The sequence below is a fragment of the Drosophila miranda genome, chromosome XL, assembly GCF_003369915.1.
Source record: "Drosophila miranda strain MSH22 chromosome XL, D.miranda_PacBio2.1, whole genome shotgun sequence".
In the NCBI taxonomy this organism is placed as follows: domain Eukaryota; kingdom Metazoa; phylum Arthropoda; class Insecta; order Diptera; family Drosophilidae; genus Drosophila; species Drosophila miranda.
This window is the reverse complement of record NC_046673.1, coordinates 15,138,945-15,159,860: the sequence shown is the minus strand read 5'-3', so window position 1 is coordinate 15,159,860 and position 20,916 is coordinate 15,138,945. Positions and strand designations below refer to the sequence as shown.

The 20,916-nt window shown below is 47.1% G+C and overlaps 4 protein-coding genes across 6 annotated transcripts; 2 read left to right on the top strand and 2 right to left on the bottom strand.

Moving 5' to 3' along the window:
- Window positions 1–1,066: 1,066 nt before the first annotated feature.
- LOC108161057 (rapamycin-insensitive companion of mTOR) lies at window positions 1,067–10,223 on the top strand. Of its 2 annotated transcripts, XM_017295338.2 has the most exons (12): window positions 1,067–1,264; window positions 1,365–1,477; window positions 2,890–3,100; window positions 3,158–3,703; window positions 3,765–3,918; window positions 3,987–4,853; window positions 4,925–5,101; window positions 5,183–5,391; window positions 5,795–6,586; window positions 6,815–6,939; window positions 7,011–8,668; window positions 8,738–10,223. In XM_017295338.2, the coding sequence occupies exons 2-12, from the start codon at window positions 1,414–1,416 to the stop codon at window positions 9,836–9,838; spliced, it is 5,904 nt and encodes a 1,967-aa protein (XP_017150827.1). In that variant the 5' UTR covers window positions 1,067–1,264; window positions 1,365–1,413; the 3' UTR covers window positions 9,839–10,223. The 2 variants fall into 2 exon arrangements, with proteins under 2 accessions (XP_017150827.1, XP_017150826.1); XM_017295337.2 differs by having other exon boundaries at window positions 1,067–1,477.
- Window positions 10,224–12,410: 2,187 nt separating this feature from the next.
- Window positions 12,411–14,553, bottom strand: LOC108165050 (heparan sulfate glucosamine 3-O-sulfotransferase 6). The gene is made up of 3 exons (XM_017301092.2): window positions 14,019–14,553; window positions 13,467–13,960; window positions 12,411–13,403 (listed from the first exon to the last, which is right to left on the bottom strand). The coding sequence occupies exons 1-3, from the start codon at window positions 14,163–14,165 to the stop codon at window positions 12,896–12,898; spliced, it is 1,149 nt and encodes a 382-aa protein (XP_017156581.1). The 5' UTR covers window positions 14,166–14,553; the 3' UTR covers window positions 12,411–12,895.
- A 2,477-nt stretch (window positions 14,554–17,030) lies between these two features.
- On the top strand, window positions 17,031–19,538 carry LOC108157237. Of its 2 annotated transcripts, XM_017289212.2 has the most exons (5): window positions 17,031–17,149; window positions 17,257–17,610; window positions 17,689–17,946; window positions 18,005–19,163; window positions 19,239–19,538. In XM_017289212.2, the coding sequence occupies exons 2-4, from the start codon at window positions 17,550–17,552 to the stop codon at window positions 19,126–19,128; spliced, it is 1,443 nt and encodes a 480-aa protein (XP_017144701.1). In that variant the 5' UTR covers window positions 17,031–17,149; window positions 17,257–17,549; the 3' UTR covers window positions 19,129–19,163; window positions 19,239–19,538. The 2 variants fall into 2 exon arrangements, with proteins under 2 accessions (XP_017144701.1, XP_017144695.1); XM_017289206.2 differs by having other exon boundaries at window positions 18,005–19,538.
- Window positions 19,539–19,584: 46 nt separating this feature from the next.
- LOC108157256 (protein-lysine N-methyltransferase EEF2KMT) lies at window positions 19,585–20,856 on the bottom strand. Its single transcript, XM_017289237.2, has 3 exons — window positions 20,671–20,856; window positions 19,825–20,596; window positions 19,585–19,768 (listed from the first exon to the last, which is right to left on the bottom strand). Exons 1-3 carry the CDS (start codon window positions 20,740–20,742, stop codon window positions 19,662–19,664), a joined length of 951 nt encoding a protein of 316 aa, XP_017144726.1. The 5' UTR covers window positions 20,743–20,856; the 3' UTR covers window positions 19,585–19,661.
- Between the last annotated feature and the right edge of the window lie 60 nt (window positions 20,857–20,916).

The window sequence follows — 20,916 nt, the reverse complement described above, 5'->3', positions numbered from 1 at the left end:
TGTACGATCAACATGGTGCTGTTAAACGCATTTTTGGGGCTCTGTTAATCATAAATAGTGCTGTTGACGCATCGGTTGATTGATCTGGCAGCCCTGTATATATAATAATATATATATATACCCTCTCTAGGTTACACACCTTGTTACTATGCAGAAATGCCACTTAGAGCCATGGCCCAGGCCCAGGCCACATCGAATATTTATACTAATACGGTATATGGGTATCTATTGGTATATTTCATCAACTACATTAATCAACTTAATTTAATTTGTAAGGAACATGGGGTACAGAAACATCCTTGCGCGGAGTTTTTGAACTTTCGCTCTCATATAACTCTGCTATATATATTATATATTCGCCAGGATTAGTTAGTATTTACGGTATATTTTAAAATGAGAAGGCTTATTTCGGTATTTTTCTGAAGATCACACGGTATATTTGTTCGATGAGTTGTGTGCATGCGGCTCCACGAAAAAATTTAAATCGTACAGCAGGGTAACCATTTGCGTTATATTATATACATTTCGTTATATTTTGACGTCGAAATAGAGTTGAAGGTGTATTTACGGTATATCGGTATATAATGGTATATTTGATCAATTTCGGCAATCTATTAAGTTGGCATTTATGTCTTTGCCACAAATTCATTTACAAACAAAATCTCTTTGGCTCGTATTCAGTTGATAGCATCGATGGCCGTTTCTTCGGATTCGCTCTCTGGTTTTTTTTTTTAAGTAAAGACGATGGCAAGGATGGGACTACAAGAGTAATTATTATTATTAGTTCTGTATTATAAATAAAGGGGGCTTAAGTGGGCTAAGTTAATTTTTTCATCGGTATATTTACGGTATATTTCTGAGGGTTAGACGGTCACACTTGTGCTCTTTCCTGCAACGAAGAAAAGAGTTGTAATTTTGAGTGGGCTATAAAATGGGGTATTGTCTTCATGGTATATAAGACGAAAGGGGTGGATTTTACTTTGCATGCGTTTGCATTTTCTGGACCATTTTGGCTGTTGTCCATACCCTCTTTTTCCTCCCACTATGTAGCAAATGTGTAGTTACCGCGTAGTTAGCGTGTAGTTCTTGTCGAGAATTTTGGAAAATGAAGCCAAAACGCAGCTCGTTTATCTAAAGTTTATCAATATATTAGTCCAATAAATAGTAAAAATAACCAAAATTAGAAGATATTGACTGGCAATCGAATGACTCAGCACATTAACCGAGAACAGCAGCAACGAGCGCGCAGGCTCCATTAAAAAATGTAAATTGTGCAGCCAAACAAGCCAAAGCAAGTGAAACTAAGAAAGCAATATAGAGATATAATTTGTGCCTCTTATTTATACCGGCCCTGTGCTATTCAGCGAGCGGGCGAAACCGCCATTCCAGCCCCACCATCCGCTGAGCCCTGCGATGGCCTCCCTACATTCCAGTTGGCGTTTTGGCAAAAGAAGCAAATTACAATTACGCATTAAAGGTAATGTAACTAATGTTAATTAACATTAAGCATAACCCAAGCATAGGCACGGCCAATGGACATAACATGCCATAGAATTTTGATATCAATTGCGATTGCTGTGCGTTAAATCTAAACCAAGCAGGCAGGCAGGTAGCAGCAGCAGCTGTTGCTATTGTTGTTCCCTTGGTGATTTGTTGTTGGTTGGGTGTTCGGCCAGTGCTTATTCAATAAATTGTGCAAACCCGCCCGAGTGCAGCCAGTCCCTCAAACATTTGTTTGCATTGATGTTAAGTCAGCAACCTTTTGTCAATAACAGAGACAGTGGTCTGTATACAACCTCCTAGCCCCCGCACACAGCCCGTTGCCCCAGTCAATGTTAATGTTAAGTCAATTGCGCATAACGGTAACCATATTTCAACAGAACTGAGCACTGAATCGAAAGAACAGCATTCTTCTTATTAGCAGACGCATCACAGCAGTCTCTTTCTTGCACATTCTTCCAGAAATGGTTACCCTTCTGCCATTTATTTGTGTATAGTGCACATGTATGTACATGTTTGCACACATCCATAGTAGTATATTTATGTATTTTTATTTTGGTTATTGTTAATGTTGTTGTTGCTGCCATTTGACCAAATTCTTTTGCTACATGTTGGCCGTCTATTAATAGAGACAGTCGCCAGCAGCAGCATAGAGAGAGAGCCATACAAACGATGACGCAGCAGCAGCAGCGGAACGCATTAAATGCTCGGTTTCTTCCATTCATCAGCACCATGCCTGCCCGCCCCCCCAACCCTCTGTATGCCCGTGTCTCTCTTTCTCTCTCTCTCTCACCAGATCCATCATACAAGTACAGTTAGCTGTAACGACAACGTAGACTAGAACTTCAGGAGTGCCGAAGCTTTGATACCCTAGCAGATCGCCCATTTTGGCATGGATAAGCAGTCTTTTTCTGCATTTTGTTAAAGAATTGTTTTGGTTCGGCTTTCCTATGATTCTCTAAGATTAACAGAATTCCCTTACAGCAGGATTTAATACTGGGAATGCCAATGCTGATCGGGATAATAAATACTTGGGGGTTACTGCATACTGAACGTATGACTTGCATACTCTCTGAATAAAGGGTAGGCACCAGCAGCGAAACTGTGCTATGACGCTGCCTCGGCTGTCATTTCACGTGCACAGCGGCGCCGCAGCCAGCGTCGCTGTTGACGTCGAAGCAGAGCTGATTAGTTTCGCTCGTGGATCAATTTCACTTGTCGATCTTCTTCGCTTTCCAATGCATTTGGTGTGTGTGTGTATCTGTGCTCGTTTCACACACTAACAAAGAGAGGCGGCTATTTGTGTGTGTGTGTCTGTAAGGGAAAAGAGGGAGAGGGAGGACAACAAATTAAACTTACAAATAATTTTAACCATTTTTCTTGTTGCAGTTTCCCAAGATCCGGAGGATTTCTATCGACTGGATCCCACAAGATCGGCGGCGGAGAATGCCTTTGACATCTACTCGATGCTCTGTCGGGAGGAGACCCGTGACACCAAGCGCCTGTTCCTGCTCAATGCTTTGGCCTCGCTCTGCCTGGCCGCCCGCAAGGGATCGCATCACAGCAATCTGCGCTTCAGCACAGAGGAGCTGCTCTTCTGGTAATACAGTCGGTTTTCCCCAAGGAAATATAATCCTGATCTCTTTTCCTCCCATAGCCTGAGTGCATCGCTGGTGCACACGTTCACCCAAGTGAGGGCGGCGGCACTGCGCACCATCCGCTATGCTTTGAGCACGCCTAAGGACATTAAGGCCTTCAATTCCCTCCAGCTGCAGCATCTGTTGTGTCGCTCCATTGACCTGATGCTGAAGAATGACGATGAGCGGGTGCAGGCCCTCAAGCTGGTGCGAAAGATGCTGGCCATTGCCCCCGAGGACATCAGTCCGGTGGTGGTGCGATGCCTCGTCTCGTTGGCGGACAGTGGCATCGAGGAGAATGACAACCTGCTGCGTGCCTGTCTGGCCACGCTGGCCGAAATTGCTGTCCTCAATCCCGCCCTGCTCATTGTCTGCGGCGGCGTCACCTCCATCACCCGCAATGTACTCGAGTGCCACAATCCCCGCATCGCGGAGAGCCTCTGCGGCGTCTTGCTCTATCTGCTCGAGTGGCCGCAAACGCGAAACATGTGCGGAGTGCGTCTGGATTGCCTGGCGGCCCCGTACTGTGACTTCACCTACAGACTGGGCATCATGGACAAGAACAAGTGAGTGAAAGCGTCTCTCCAGCGTTTTCGCATCATTAAAATTCTGGCATTTTTCTTGCAGAGATGCACGTGAACTTCGCTACACCAGCTGCCGGCTGGCATTGCTCTCCGTTTTGCGCAGCTGGACGGGCACCCTCGAATTCTGTGATCCAAGCAAACCCTCAGGCCTGCAAGCAATAGTCGACGCTTTATATTTAAATCAAGTTGAAGTCAGAGTGAGTGTTCTTTTCCTTCTGCTTGTTGGTGCCTCTCTCATGTTGAAATCTCCTCCTCCCATACACAGAAAGCAATATTGGATTTGCTGTACGAGCTGCTGTCGCTGCCGCAACCCGCCTGGACGGATGACTATGCTGTGGCACTGCAGGCAGTGGATCCCTCGGACTTTCAGGACTCGTGGCTGCTAAGCAATGGCTTCGTTTCCGCCGAGGGACGTTCGATTCTGCCCAGTCTGGCTGCCCGGGCCCCGAATGTTGTCGAACAGCATTTGGCCCTGCTGCTGTACTGCTTCCTGGAGACGGGTATGCTGAATGCCCTCGTTGAGGTGGCCGTTGCCAGCGATCAGTTCATTTCGGTGCGGGCCACCGTCCTCATTGGCAAGATCCTGCAGCTGATGCACACACACCTGCCGCCGGACATTTGTTGCACCAGCCCAGCCCTGCCCACGCTCATTGGCCATGCCACGCAGGGGAATCAACAGGCCAATGCCTCGGTGGCTGCGCTTCAGAACTACCAGAAGATGCTGCGCCAGAGGCCGGCATCGTGCAGTCTATTTCTGGACAGTATTATCCAAGGAGGAGCCCTCATCCAGACGCGACTCTTTCGACGCCACCTCAACGTGCAGGAGCAGCAGGGCCCCGCCCTGCAGCTACAGGATACCGCTGCGGCGGCGGGCTCCTCAGTGCCGCTATCGGGACAGTTTCATGCCACCTTGGATCGTCAGCGTCTCGATTCGGTATCCTCCAGCGATGAGTCACAATCGCAATCCTCCTCGAATTCCTTACGTTCCAGCTTTCGATTGAAACGGAAATTCATGCCGCAGGCCCTGTTTGATAATTTTCGAGCCCTAAATCGCCTGCTCACCGGCTCCCGCGTGCTAACCCAAACGGATGCGAATCTATGGGATTGGGATGTCATCACCACGATCCTCAGAGTAAATGAATAATTCGATTAATCTAATGATTTTTACTCATTTAACAATCATTTTCTTGCTCTCTTTTCCAGTCAAATTGTACACGAAAGCTCGACTTTACGCTGGGAAAATTCCTCAAGCGATTGGTGGACTTTTACAAGCCAAGCAATAATCGATTTTCGCATCAGGATCTGGTGCCAGGACACAGCATGCCAGCGTTTGTCAGTGCCGGGCTGGATTTGATAGATGTCCTGGTAGGCAGCAGACAGGTGAGTGTCCTCCCCTCCCCCCCTGCCCCTTCTATTTGTGCGCTCCCACTATTTATGAGCTCTCTCTTTTATTTTTGGCAGCTGGAATGCATGCGTTATATCACGGACTACTTTTCGGACATTAGCCAGCATCTGCTGGCTGTGACCACATCGAATCGGGCACACGACTGTCTGTTTAGTCCCCAGCACATGAACAATACCATGTGCCAGCAGTATTTCCTTTACATTGGACGCATGTGCCGCACACGGAAGGGCATTGAAGTGCTCAAGAATACAACTGTCTTTGAATAGTGAGTATATATGTACTTGGTAGAAAATTCTCCAGCAGGCACCAGGCAGCAGGTTAGGTTAGCTTAAAGGGGTAGCTGGGAAAAGAGACGAACCTTCTCCGTGAGGGCTCGAGTAACTGCAGAGCTTTGTATTCTGCTGAGTGCGTGAGAGGCTTGCACGTAGCCAAAGGGCGTCGAGCGGCGTGATCACTAGCGGTGCAGTAATCTGTCCTCATTGGTTCATTGGCGGGAGTTTCGTCGAGCGTATAATTTGTTTTCTGTCATTCTGAGGGCGGAAAGTGCTGCCATCTTAGTAGCTGTATAAGAATAGAGTTTAGTAGTCTCTGCTGTTCCATCGTCCCTTATCGTTTCTTGTTGCTATCTGCAGTAAATACTCATTCTCTGGTATCCTTTGCTTTTCCAGCCTGATCACTTTGGTGCGTGTCACGGATCATGTGTGCTACGTGAAGCTGATTGTCTCTGGCCTCAATTACAGCTTCGAGAAGCTCCCCAGGCAGGTGCTGGAGAAGGCGCTGACCTCTGCCAAGACGCGCAGCGGGCGTTTGTATGCCACACAGTTTATGGCCGTGCTGCTGCGTGCCCGCCTGCCGCACTTTGAGGTGTGGGGCATACCACTGATCATACTCCAAACGAAGGATGCCGACCGCAGTGTGGTGCTGGCAGCCATGGAGGTGCTGGAGGAGGCCTGCCATGACAAGTACTATTTAGAGGAAATTGTCAGCCTGTGGCCGAATCTGACGCTGCGCGGGGACGTGGGTCGCCTGCTGATGTCCCGCTATTACTCGCTGTCGCGCGGCCTCAACAGCAGCCTGGCCCGCATCGAGGATGAGATCAAGTACTGGCGGAATGGCTACAACAAGCGATACGTGCTGCTCGTCGAGGCCGACACCCACTCCAGCCTCACGCTGCACATACGCAACGAGGATGGCTACTATTCGCGACGCAACTGTAACCAGCGGCCCCAGACAGTGCCCCCGAACATTGCCCCCCATCTGTACGGACAGATGGTGCAGACCAGCCAGGGCATGACGGCGCTGAGTAAATTCGGGGATCTTCCCCAGCTGCTGGACCTCCTGACACGCGCCAAGTGCACGGACGATGCCGAGTGTCTGGAACTGAAAGCGGCCGTCTGGGCCCTGTCCCATGCCTCCACCCATGCGAATGGAATTGAATATTTTGTGGAACAGAATGCCAGGTAAGGCGAATCTCTGTCTCCGTCTCTGCCCCCTGATTTGTGGCTAAAGCGCCTCGTTAAAGATATCATAAAACGCTGGCAAATGAATATTCTACAAGCTATCGAAAATGAAACATGATCTTATCGGTTTTCCTATCGTTTTCGATGGTCTTACGCATTCATTGGTCCACTGCGTGTCTCTATTTGGCGAAGGATCTCCCAATTCTAAACCATTCGTTCATTTTACAGGCTCTATGAGAAGCTGATTGTTTTGGTGACCAAATGCGAGGTATATTCGGTGAGGGCCACCTGTTTCAGTGCCCTGGGTCTCATAGCAGGCACCCAAGCGGGCGCTAATATACTCTTTAAGCTGAGTAAGTGTTGGAGCTTCCTTGGAAGTAGATTGGATCCGCGGTCTTTCATTGATTCATTGATTCTTTTGCAGATTGGTTGAGCGTGCGGCATGATAGGAACACCATGTGGCCAGTGCATCAGCCAGAAGATTGGATGTCCAATCAGTACACACCGGTGCGGCATTACTACGAGGATGCGCCGCCGTATAACTTTACCGTGCTGGAGGATCAGATCGATGGATCCTATTACACGGGCTCCTACTACTGGAATCTGCTCATCGATCAGACAGAGCCCATGGGCGTCGGGACGGGAACGGGAACGGGGACAGGTACTGCTGTTGGAGGAGGAATTCAGGATCCAAATTCAACGGCCACGACCACCACAATGGATGATGGTCATGCTTTGGCCCTGCATGTGAATCGAACTCTGTCTGGGCCGGTGGCAGCCGCCAAATCGAAAACCCTGCCGGAGGGCAGCAACCTGCGTCAGGGTAAGCATCAGCGCTCGCTCTCCGAATCGAAGACTACAGATGTGATTAGCCTGCTGGGCGGCGGCGGAGGAGGAGGCACTGGCGGGGGTCTCTATCCCATGCCCTACCAGCATCAGCACCAGCACCAGCAGCAGCACCGCATACGGTACAACTCCTGCACAGACTCAAACACCTCGGGCGTGAGCAGCTGCGAATCGGTTACGGGACGAACGGCCGCAGCTGCAGCCGCTGCGGCGGCAAATATGAGCGAATTGCAGCAATTCCCGCTGAGTCCCATACCGAGCATGTCCAATCTGCTGGAGAGCGAAGAACTTATACGGCTCCATTCGATAGCTACCAGCCATAGCGGGACGGCGAACACCACACTCAGTCCGATGGCCGTGAAGGGGTACGCGCAGCTAAGGGTTCTGCGCGCCCATAGCCGCCCCGTCCTGGAGTCGGCAGCGGAATTGCATGACTTTATACACAAGCAGGACTGGAGTTATCCAAAGCCCAGGTTGAGCAAGGTGCGACGACGCCTTTCTACCGGGGAACTGAACGTCCTGCTGCCCACGCTGAATGCCCCCAAATTTCTGCCGCAGAATGATATGCAGGGGCCGTGCTATGCCGGCATTTGTCTGCCCAAGAATGTGCTGGATCTGTTTCCCACGCGCAATCTCAGTCGAACGTATGTGTCGCGTGACATACAGGACCAGGACCTCATGGGCATCAATCTGTTGCTGAGTCAGCGGCTTCAGTTCCTCAACGATTCGCTGAACAACGAGGGCGGCGACGAGTCCTCGGTCATATCATCGCTCTCGGACGTATCCTCGGCGAGCCGCCGCCAGCCCCGTCAGTGGCAGCAGGGCGCCAAGCATGCGCGCAGCCAGTGCCTCCATTGTGCCCGGTCTCCGCGTCAGCAGCGTCAGGATAGTGTTGGCAGCCAGAGCAACGGTGCAGGTGCAGGTGGTGGTGCGACCCTTGCACCCTGTGAGCTGTACAGCAGTGCAGCAGCGGCCCTGGTGGCGGCTGGCATCCAAGCCGGCCCAGTTCTGGCCAAAAAGAGCAGTGGCAGCGGTGGCTCCGGCTCTGGCAGAGTGCCGCTGGGCACGGACATAAGCTTCCATTCGCCGGAGAGCATGCTGAGCGAGGATAGCCTGCCGGACAGGCTGACGGCCTCCATTCTATATAATGTACAGCGTCTGGCCAATCCGGTCAGTGCCAAACAATCGAAGATGGCCCTACTGGAGCTCAAGCAGAAGCATCCGCATGCCTTTCAGGTAAGACTTTGGATAAACACCTACAACTTGTGAAACACCTAAAACTCTTTTTCTTTTGATATATTTCAGGACATTTGCCTGTATTCAGAGTCCTGCAAGACGCTGGGCAGAAGCAGCTATCGGATGAGTGCCCGCCGTTTCCTGCAGGAGCTCTTTCTGGACCTCAACTTTGATGCCTTCTATGTGGAGCCGCAGCTGATAATTGGCACCCGCAAAATGCCCGCCGAGGAGAAGGCAGAGCCCACGCCACCATCGGCCATGCTGCTGGCCCACAAGACGCAAATGAAGCCCAAGCCGGCCGCCCAGCTGGCCAGCGTATACGAGACGAGCTGGGAGAATCTGCTGATGGATCAGTCGCCGCGTATGGTGGTCTCCAAGTCCCCCAGTGCCAATGCCCAGCAGGCGTCCCAACAGCAGATGATGCCCCACAACCAGCTGCACATCAAGGACGACACTGAGGACACCCTGGAGGATAGCGAAGACGAAGAGGAGGGAGACGAGAACGAAGACGATGATCCTGGGGAGGATGTCTGCGATGGTAGTGGCGCTGGGACCCAAGCCAGCTCCGTGACGACTGCTCACACAGCCCTGCCCTGCCATGGGAACAGCAATCGAAGTAGCATCTGCACGATCAGCCAGCAGCCGGTACCGCAGCCGCCTGCAGTCCCTGGAGGTGGGGCTACAGGTACGGCTGGAACGAATCTAAAGAACGATAATCGCCAGTATACCCGCGGTCGCTTCTACACGCTGGAGCTGGACCTCAGCTGCACCAAGAACAAGTTCCCGATCAAGGATCGTAGCCAGACAACGCCCCCCAAGACTTCGCCAACGCCAGTGCCCCAGCTGAAGCGTCAGATGAGTGCAGATGCAGATGCCGATGCGGATGCCGATACGGATGCTGGCGTTGTGTCGTCCATTTCGGTAGCCCCAGGGTCCACCTCCTCCACGCTGGACTACTCCACGGTGACCAAGAGCCTGGCGGCATCCATGACAAAGCCCGTGGGCAGCCTGTACTGCGAGAAGCGGCTGCAGAGCTCCAAATCGGAGGCGGTACTTGACGCCAGAGCTGGAGCTGGACCTGCATCCGGAACGGGTGGGGCGGAGTCGGCAGTAGGCGGCAGCAGCAGGAATGGCAGCGTCAAATGGACATCGAAGCGGGTCACATCCTAGAGAGAGGCAGCAGCCAGAATAAGAGACTCAAACGCAATCCCAGAAGACGCAATCCGGATGTTTGTAATATATCAAATCAAAGAGGAAATTGTAGGCATAGGAATAGGCAATAAGTAATAAGCATAAAGTAGTAGGGCACACTCCTAACGTAGCATCGTAAGTTCTAATTTCTTGTAGTTTTAGTTACTTTCATAATTCAGATTTACAATCTACGATTTCCGATTACTACTTTGCGTATAGGGTATGATATTTCTACTGAAATTCTATTCGACCTTAAGCAGACAGACAGACAGACGCGGACAAAATCCCAAAAAATACCGTATAATTTTCTTAACAACAAACATTATATATATAGTACATATGTAGGAATCACATAAAAAAAAAATGCAGAAAGCTCGATGAATACCTAAAAGCAACCGCAAAAACAAAACAAAAATACCAACCACAAACCACCGCAATTTAATTAATCAATTGTACTTAAAAAAACAACAAAAAATAGGAGAGAACAAATATACAGAAAAGAAGGAAAGTCGAGCGCAGAGTGGATCGATATCGATCTGATCGCAGACCATAAACCAGAGGAACGCTTAAACCCCAAGAGAAACTATCATACAACAAAACGAACACGTGAATCGTTCACAAAACAATTAAAACCAAATTAAAAAATGATTACATTTAAAAAAAAAAAATACAAAAGCAATTGGTTTTTACACTCTTAATATGATGTATTTATATCGATGGATCTAGATCAGCGGTCGGCACGCACACATTCACATATCATGCAGTGCGTTTGTGTGCGAAGACAGTAAGCAAAATGGAACAAAAGGTGTTACTGTATTGGTGCCGATGCACAGGAGAAAGCTTTCAAAGAGAATGCCCGAGGATAGTAGAGTATAAAAACAACATGCATAACGTGTGCTCGACTAGAGTTTCGCCATTAAGAGTTTTTATACCCGATACTCAAAATGAGTATTGGGGTATATTAGATTTGTGGTAAATGTGGATGTGTGTAACGTCCAGAAGGAATCGTTTCCGACCCCATAAAGTATATATATTCTTGATCAGCATCAATAGCCGAGTCGATTGAGCCATGTCTGTCTGTCCGTCCGTCCGTCTGTCCCTCTGTCCGTCTGTCCGTCCCCTTCAGCGCCTAGTGCTCAAAGACTATAAGAGCTAGAGCAACGATGTTTTGGATCCAGACTTCTGTGATATGTCACTGCTACAAAAATATTTCAAAACTTCGCCCCGCCCACTTCCGCCCCCACAAAGGACGAAAATCTGTGGCATCCACAATTTTAAAGATATGAGAAAACCAAAAACGTAGAATTGTAGAGAATGACCATATCTTTAAGACTGCGGAATCTGAATTGGATCGTATTATTATTATAGCCAGCATCAAGAAAACAATTTCATTTTTTCTCGCCCTGTCTCTCTCTAACACACACGTAGCATAGGCGGCTTTGCTTAGAGTAAAACATTAGCGCCTAGATCTCAGAGACTACAAAAGCTAGAGCAACCAAATTTGGTATCCACACTCCTAATATATCGGACCGAGACGAGTTTGTTTCAAAATTTCGCCACACCCCCTTCCGCCCCCGCAAAGGACGAAAATCTGAGGCATCCACAAATCTCAGAGACTATTAAGGCTAGAGTAACCAAATTTGGTACACACACTCCTTTAAGATGTCACTATAAAACGTATATCTCAAAATTTCGCCCCACCCCCTTCCGCCCACAGAAAGGACGAAAATCTGTTGCATCCACAATATTGCACATTCGAGAAAACTTAAAACGCAGAATCATAGATAATGACCATATCTATCAGATTGCTTAATCTGGATTAGATCGGATCATTTTTGTAGCCAAAAGCAAGAAATCAATTTGCAGTGGCTACGCAGCGCCCGACGTCACGCTCAGACTGATTTCTGTCTCTCTCGCACGCACTCTTTGTCGTGTCGTTCAATATTAGCGGCGTCTGACGGAGGAGAGCCTGACTAAGTATCGGGTATAAATGTAGAGTTGCGGTCTCCGCAGCAACTCACAACGTTCCCCCTCGTTTTTGTTAGATTTCCTGCTAATTCAAACAGCCTGCCCCACGCCGATCTAGATGGATAAAGGAGCTTAGATAGACCGGTAGATAGATACTCTTAAACATATACCTGCCTATATTGGAAAATATATCGGATGTTTAACTTGGATAATATCAAAGGTAGTAATTATGGAACACATATCGCACCTCTCAACTAACTCGCTCAACTAACGACCCAACGACCAACCAAGTGTACGAGTACATACCCAAAGGATACCCATAGAAACAGCTAGTTTTGTAATTGAATCGAGTTTCTGTTGTTGGAATGTTGATTTATTTAATGTAGGTTTTTCTTTTGATTGAAATTAGCTAAGCTTTTGGTATTTGTATTTGGAGGAGAGGAGTCGGGCATGCAATGGAAGGAAATTCTTGAAATTCTATTTATATATGCTATATGGTATATCGAATATGTATACATACATATGTATATACTCGTATGGCCCATGTCCTGGGATTGATTTGGGATGCGTGAAGACGACTCTGTAGGAATTTCATAGTAAGCTCTATTTGTTCTCTATAGGTGTATTATATACCTAGTATAGTATGTTGTATATAATATGTTATGGTATATACCAAAGGTTAGGTATATGTATATGTAGAATGTTCGAGTATATAGTGTGTGCATGGGTTTATTTGAGTTCGAGTTTGAAGAGAGGAACCATTATCGTTGAATTTGTCTTCTGATAAAGCTACCAATAATTGAGCAATAATCTCACGCCTCCTGCGAGATCCGGTTATACATATGTGAGTGTGTGTGTGTGTGTGTACAATATGTATATATATATATATCATCTAAATAGCTATATCCGTATATGGTACGTGTTTGTATACTAGATAAGTACAATTTATATGTATCAAAAAATGCAATCAACAATATCAGTCCGTTGCCACATTGGGCAACAACAAGGTGCCTTTTCCCACTGCCCTCCAATCCTTGAACTTCGAAGGTAGGGACCCTACTCCTACTCCTATGCCCAGGCAAAATTAATGCCCGTCAGTTGATAAAACTTATTGTTAAATGGCCTGTAGAATTCGCGTAGCCGCTCGATGGCATTAGGATCGATATGCGGATGATTGCGCCCCTTTGTCTTGCCCAGGCAGTGGGGCGTGGATCGTGCCTCGGACTTGAACAAGCACGGAAAACCCTTGGTGGCATTAAAGTAAAAATGCTTCTCGGTGACCACACGCTTTAAACCGAGAAAGTCCTGAACGCGTCCGATCTCGTAGGCGGGATCCATAATCAGACGCTCGCCGCTGATGAAGAGCAGCTGGGAGAGCGGAAAGTAAAGGAGCCAACGCTCCAGGTAGCGCGAGTACACTCCGATTTTCACGGGCCCCCAATTGGTGTCCACCACCGAGTAGCTGCCATTGACAAAGGCTAGTTGCTCGAACCGCTTCATGTCCGCCTTCTTGCTGGCTGCCTGGGTATAGTCCGAAATGGCGCGCGTCACCGGATCCCGCACCACAATCAGCAACCTATCGGGAGAGAGGCGGGGAGGATTAGAGAGCGCCATAGATGGCAGGAGCCAGAGAACTCACTTGGTGGCCGTGTTCATGTGGTAGACCCGCTGGGGCACCTCTTTGGTCACAAAATAGCTCGGCGTCTTCTCCATGGTGATCTGTCCCTCGATGGTGTACGGCATGTGGTGGCGGTACCAGCGCAGCCCACGCTGATAGTGTCGATCGAAGAAATGCACTTCGGAGCCGGCCGCCCGCACATCCGGATGCAGTCGAATGAACTCCAGAAGGGCGCGCGTTCCGCTCTTCTTCACGCCAATGATGAGCGTGTCGGGCAGGTGTCGTGACGGTCGCAGACCCGGCTGCCTCAGCAACTGATACTTGGGCGAGCCATCCGAGCTGTTCGCGATCCCCACAGCGGCTGGGACACTGCTGATGCTCCTGTTAGTGGTGTTGCTGCTGTTGGTCGATGGATTAGAAGCGGGTGTGGCAGAATCGTTGCTGCTGCTGCTGCTGTTGCTGCTACTTTCGTTGCGAGGCGTCGATGTCAGTGACAGCAGGTTGCGTAAGTTGCTCTGTGGGTGGGCGAGCAATGGCAGAAAAGGATATATGAGAAGAGGGGGGGACTCTCACCTGCTGGAGGCTGCGGCTGATGCTGGCCAGCAGGCAGGCATTGAAACTGTAGGAGATGTACAACAGCGTAACGCAAAGTACCAAAGCAATGGCCAGGCTGCGGCTGCTCAGGCTCAGGCTGGTGCCCCAAATGCTCATCACAAACATTGCACCGGCCCGTCCCGTCTATAGTGGTTCTCTTCCGCAGTCCGCAGTCTGCAGTCTGCAGCTACCGTTCCATGGCCAGCGGGCGCCCAGCCAGGAGGGAGCCCTGTCTACAGCATCTCTCCTACCGATTTGCAGTGTCAGCGGGCGGCGGATGGCGGGGCAGGCAGTGATTATGTTCTCTCAGCGTCTCAGTTGCAAGTGCAGTGTGCCTGCCGCTCGCTTTGTCGGTTTGTTGTTGTCGTCGGCAGCAAAGTTCCGGAAGTGAAAGCCGGGGATAAGGCCGGGCCAAGACATTGGGGTGCTAGTCCCAAGGATAAGCGGAGCGTCGGCCAGCCGCAATGTAGGGCAGGACGGGTGGGCGGTCGTGCTCGGTCCCCGGGTAGAGAGCACAAGCGCAGAAACATAAACGAGGAGCAAAAGCTCACAGAGAGTGAGAGAGCGAGAAAGCGCTCTCTCTTAAGCTCGCCCTGAAATTGCGCCTTTGTCACGCTCTGTAATAAAGCTTTTTGTGTTTACTCTTTTTGGTAGCTTTAATTTACAATTCAAAATTATGGGATTATAAAATAAAGAAATATTAAAATAACAGCTCCAAGAACCCACTCAGAAATATCTATAGGTTCCTTTAAATCTTCCATAGTCACATTCTGCAATAAAACGAGAGTAAAGAAAGGGAACAATTAAATATTATAAAATACTATACGTACACGGTTGTATGCCATAATATTCTTAAGGTTATTCTTGTAAAACGACCAACCAATTTTGTTCAAGTACATTCCTAAGATTATTTTTTGCATTTCAGCACGTTGCTGGGAACTGATCTTTTGACACGATTTCATACAGCATTGGATGATGCGTTCGCATTGAGATACATACAGTATGTCAAGAAACTCTTTACACACTGAAAATAAATTAAATTTTTTGACTTTGGATAAGAAAATAATGGCCTTTGGTTCAAATTTATCAAATTTTTTTAATTCATAACCATTCAGGGATTAATTATAAAGTAGTTAGTGAAAAAAAAATAACAAAACTATAAATAAGTAAATTACAAAACAACAAAAACAATGATTACTCATTTTTGACACTGTCAAGAAACTCTTTACACATTTCGTTTTCGAGCTCTGTTTTGATCTCGTTCTTAGAAAAAACGGGACTTTACCGTAATCTATGCTTTTGGCGTTGCTCAGTGATGCTCTATTTTTGCATTGACTTGCCAAACATTGGATGCCAAACAGTACCTCCAAATTTTAAAAACAAATTTAAAAAGCAGTACGGAGAAATTTGGTCTCATTACGGACAATAGGGCCAAATTTAAGTTTTATCAAGACAATGATCCCAAACATAAAGAGTGCAATGTGAGAGCTTGGCTGCTTTACAACTGTGGAAAAGTTATTGATACACCACCCCAGAGTCCCGATCTTAACCCCATTGAAAATTTGTGGGCCTATTTGAAGAAGAAAGTGGGAAAAAGACAGCCCAAAAACCGCAATCAGCTCAAAGAATTCATATTGGAAGAGTGGCAAAAGATTCCCTTTGAGTATGACCTACAAAAATTGATAAATTCGATGAAAAACGGCTCCAGCATGTAGTCAATGCTGTAATCAATAGTAATCATTGTTTTTGTTGTTTTGTAATTTACTTATTTATAGTTTTGTTATTTTTTTTTCACTAACTACTTTATAATTAATCCCTGAATGGTTATGAATTAAAAAAATTTGATAAATTTGAACCAAAGGCCATTATTTTCTTATCCAAAGTCAAAAAATTTAATTTATTTTCAGTGTGTAAAGAGTTTCTTGACATACCTTATGTATCAGAAATCAGTATGCCCCTCATGCCTTCACAAAGATACGTATATCCATCTTTGATACTTGGTGCCGGTTTGAGCAAAATTTTCTTTTTTCCAAAAAAATATTCCATTGCAGTTTGCAAACAGTGTGCACGAGTGTGAAGAAAGATACAAATACTCCGATTTATTGGACAATATGACCGTAAAATTGCTTATACTTTATCCACCCTTCGAACGGAATGATCTTATGTACAACTTTAACATTGTAACCCAATAAACATTCGGGCATTGCCAATAAAAATGTCCACCCTGCCAAAAAAGACAATACCTTTGACCTAATGACCTATTAGATTAATATTTTACAATATTTTCCTCGATTTTATTTTTCACAACTGTTTTTAGTCCGCTACATCTGTCTCTCTCTATCTGCAATTTTGTACCCCCATGTCAAAACCCGTTTCTGTTTTTTGCAACGTAACGTCAGGTCATATTTTGGCTTACATACATACATATGTATGTACATATGTATATCTTTAAGACCTACATATATCTTATTCAAAGAGAAACAATATTTTTAAAATAGCACCTTTTCATTATGTTAAAAAATTTAACGTAACGTAACGCCAGAATGGAATAGAAATGCCCATGTGTACAACAATAAATGCACAGAAAAGTCTAGGAATGCAAGTGTAATCTACCGTGCTCTCACGACCTATGTATCTCTCTCCCGCTGACTCGCACTCTGCTCCAGAGTAAACAAACTATTAACACCCACACTACACTTCTCCCTTGTACATATATACATATGTATGTGTATATACAATTCAATAGAAGAGAATCAATTTTCCAAAGCTTTATCGGCAGGCCTGATTGCCTGAATTCCCTATCAATATTAGCCATGCCAGATTAGTTTTAAGTCCTATCAGGTGAATGACTATCCTATACATTACACATGCATATGCTTGTATATGTACTTAAAAAAATAAAGGATTTGCAGTAAGACCAGCCGATTGTAAACCCGACAGCTACCTTCATGCACCTTAAATAAAAGCCACAGTTTTCCAACACTGCCTAGCACCGTTATGTGGTTGATTAAAAAGAAGCTGATCTGACTTAAATTTCATCCTTGGCTGTGCATTGTTGTAAAGACAGTAAATCTTTGACCAAAAGTTGTGCAACATATGCAGGATTCACTGTATGTATGAATGAATAGCCGGAAATTGCTACTCAGCATGCATAAAATGTTTGGCAAAGCATACGGCCAAACTGAATGGACTATACATACATATGTACATTATTTAGCGGCTTATCTGTTTATCTGGCCAAAAGGCTACTACTCCAATGCGGCATTAGTCACTGTATACTATAGTACGTACATAGGGTACGGTACACATATCAGACTGGCTGCACGCTCGACCAATTGGCTTATCTTATCATCGTCGTCGTCGTCGTCGCAGTTCACTTTGTAGCCTCTTTGGACTTGCGGAGTCTATTGGCCATATTTGTAAGCAACTCTCCAAACCAGACCAAAATGCTTTAAGCTCCTCTATCGCCTGGCTACTTTGGATTGGATTGGATTGGATTGTTCGTCAAACATGACGAACGTTTGGGGAAAACTGCTGCTCAAGTTCTTCAAATACGCGCCCAGCTGTGTTGGTGAGTTCCTCCGTCACAGGGAGGGAGGTACATAAATAGATCTGCCATCAAAGATTATAAGAAACTTGTTCCTTTCAGTTTGCTTGAGCTTCCTGCCGTGTGGCCTGATTTTCGGCTATACGATCTGCTCACTGGTCGCCGAGCGCAACCTGCAAACGGGCCTCATCTACTATGGACCCCTGATCTTGGGCGCCTGCTGGGCCCTGGTTACGGCCCTCACCATGCTAACCATCAAGTATGTGAAGAAATGCATTGTCTACTGGCAGGCGTGGCTGCTGCTGGCCGCAGGCGTTTTAAATCTGGTGGCTAGCTGCTTCTACTTTGCGGATGGCTTTGGTAAGTGAAATTCGTATGCTATCCTCATAAAAGCTGTCTCTCGAAATGCCCAATGCAGACCATGTGGGCGCCTACATCTCGTACTTGGCGCACAGTATGACCTTCATAGCCGGCTACAGCTTCTTGCACACCATCAGCTCGAAGAGCAGCCGCTCCCTCATGATGTCCGCCTCCTGCAGTTGCTATCTGCTGGGCATTGCCACGGCCGTGAGCCTGATTGGATCAGCCTACAGCCGAAATCTAAAGGCGTTTGCAGGACAGACGGCCACCACGGAGCAGCTGATCGATGGCATTTATGTGAATTTTGCTGGAACATATCTGAGCATTGCCGCTGCAACGCTGGCCATACTGGTGGGGATAAAGGTGCTGCATTTTGTGGGCACCGTGGATCTGGTGAACAGCATGGACAATGATTTGAGGATAGCTAACGGGAATGGCAGCATCTTTGAGCCGCGCTCGGAGGTGATCAAGCAGCTGCAGTTCTTCTATGTGACCAAGAACCAGCAGTGGAACGTAATGCTGCTGCTGCTCTTCACCGAGGCCATACAGTTTGCCCTGTTTGTGTATTTCATCTACTGGTTTGCCCTGAATCCGGCCATTAGGTTGACCCAGCTGGCCGACATCGATGCCATGTTCTGGGTGATTTTTGGCGGCAGTTGCCTGACCCTCATCTGTCTGTTTTTCATTTCGGTGAAGGTAAACTTTGTGGCCTCCCAAATGACGCTGGTTTTCTTCACGCTCTTGGCCATGATCATCTGCAGTTCCACAGATTCGAGATGGTCCCTCTGGGTGCTGCTCGTCCTGTTTGGGATGTCCTACTCCAGTCTGCAAATCGCCCTGCTGGAGGTCACCAATCTGCGGTTTACAGAGTGCATCATCAGCATCTCGTATATCCTTAAATTGATCTGCACCAGCATCGTGTACTATTATTTTGTGGCCGATACAAAGAACTCGTACTTCTATGCCACCGACAAGAGCACTTTGATGGCCCAGGGTTTTGTTTTTATGATCATCAGCTCTCTGCTGGCCCTAGTTGTGGGCATGAAGGTGCCACGCACACATCGCACCAAGCTGATGGATATCCAATACGAGGTCTATGGCATCATATTCATGAAACACCAAATCGAACAGTTGAACGTAAAATGGCTGAACGATGGCACCATTCCTACGATCAGTCAGTGACCATCATTCATACTAGAGCCCTGCATTAATCCAAGGTATTCATATTCACAGCTATACTGATTTAATGATCATTACGACATTTTATCATTACGAATCCTTTCTTCACTCAGATTCGGATCACTCCAATTCAATAAAAACTCGTTCTCTCTACCAGAAAATCAAATGAAGAGTGAGCGAGAGAAAAACCAAAATTTTCGGATCTGACACAGTAAAAATGTCGATACGTGTTTCGTTCAGTCCGTTTTGGGCAGGCGTTTTGATGGATTGAGAAAGCTGAGACGACGATTCTAATTGACCGAACGAATCCCATCGAATCGATTCGGTTGCCTGTTCATGCAGGGCTCTGGTTCATACATCCATTTTGTATGCTTAAATACTCAGTATTTAAAAAAAAGAATGTAAAAAACTAACCAATATTTCGTACTTTCTGAGGCAAACAGCAAGGAGACAATTAAGTGGATCTTAAACCATTGCTGTTGGTTATTCATTTCAAGTGCTGTTTACTTTATATTATATTATATTACTACCTAGAACTAGCGTTTAATGGAGATAATCTGTACGGCAGCGGTGTGATCGCGACAAAAATGACTCGCGCAGGCCGAGACATTCGCACAGGGTGTCACCTTGTACTCGTGAACGGCTGTAAAATTAAGGTACATATTAGCTATGGGATTTTTGGAGGGGCTAAAAACTCACTCAGCTGCTCCATGAACTTGTGCAGCGTGTCCACATTGCGCACTGTGCTGGCGAGCAGCATTTCCAGGCAATTGCCACGACTCGTATACAGATGATCGAGGGCACCGATAAGGGCATCGAACTGGGAGTCGTCGTAGATGACATCCGCTGCGAGTAGGAGGTCCGTTTTGGCATACTGGTGCCAGGGAAAATCTTTTACCTCGTCCCAGCGCAACTGCTCACACTGGGGTTTGGCTTCCTTGGGCGCCGTTGGGAAGTTCAATGTCACATTCTCGCGCATCAGCTGCACACAGGAGGCGCTACCATCGGTGAGTAGGATTTGGCCAGCATCTAGACCCAGGGCAGGTAATTTGAGGAGTATCCCAATCAGTCCAGTGCCAGCGCCGAGCTCCACGATATTCTTGCCCTTCACCACATCGCTGTGCTGTAGGAGATAGTCGGCCAGGGCCAGGGCAGCCTCCCAAGTGCAGAGGCCTGTGGTACCTTCGTTCACAAAGCTAATCGACTCGCGCAGCGTGATGTGGGCGTCTGGCTGCAGTAGTAGGTAGTGCTTGTAGGCGTAGTCCTTGCCATGATTGTTGTCTTTCTGTATACAGAGGCCGCTGAATAGGTCGTCGTGAAGCTCTTCGTGATCCTTAAGCAGCTGCATCAGACGCTTGATGAATGCCTCTTGGTAGCTGGTTCGCACTGGATAGCGCTCATTGAGCGGATGGCCGCAGGTGGCTGCAATGAGTGCCTTTTGCTCATCCCACTCCATTGGTAGTTTCACCGACTGCGCGTATACAAATTTTTAAAGTTGTTAAAGATGCAACAGGTGGACAGGTGCAGTCACAGCCAAATACATACCGACCACGACATTTTATTGACTGGATAACAGCACAGGAATTGCTGCTGCATTTTGCTGAACCTGTCAGTCATTTTGGATCTGTTCTGCGTATCTTCTAAATTTTAATAAGGTAAATACTCAATTTAAGACAACGTGAAACCGGCTGGATTTTGCTGTTGTGCTATCGATGTATTGACGACTTATCGATGCTTAGCCTAACATCGGATGAGTTTTGATTTAAGCCTACTTAAGTAACAAAATTCCCA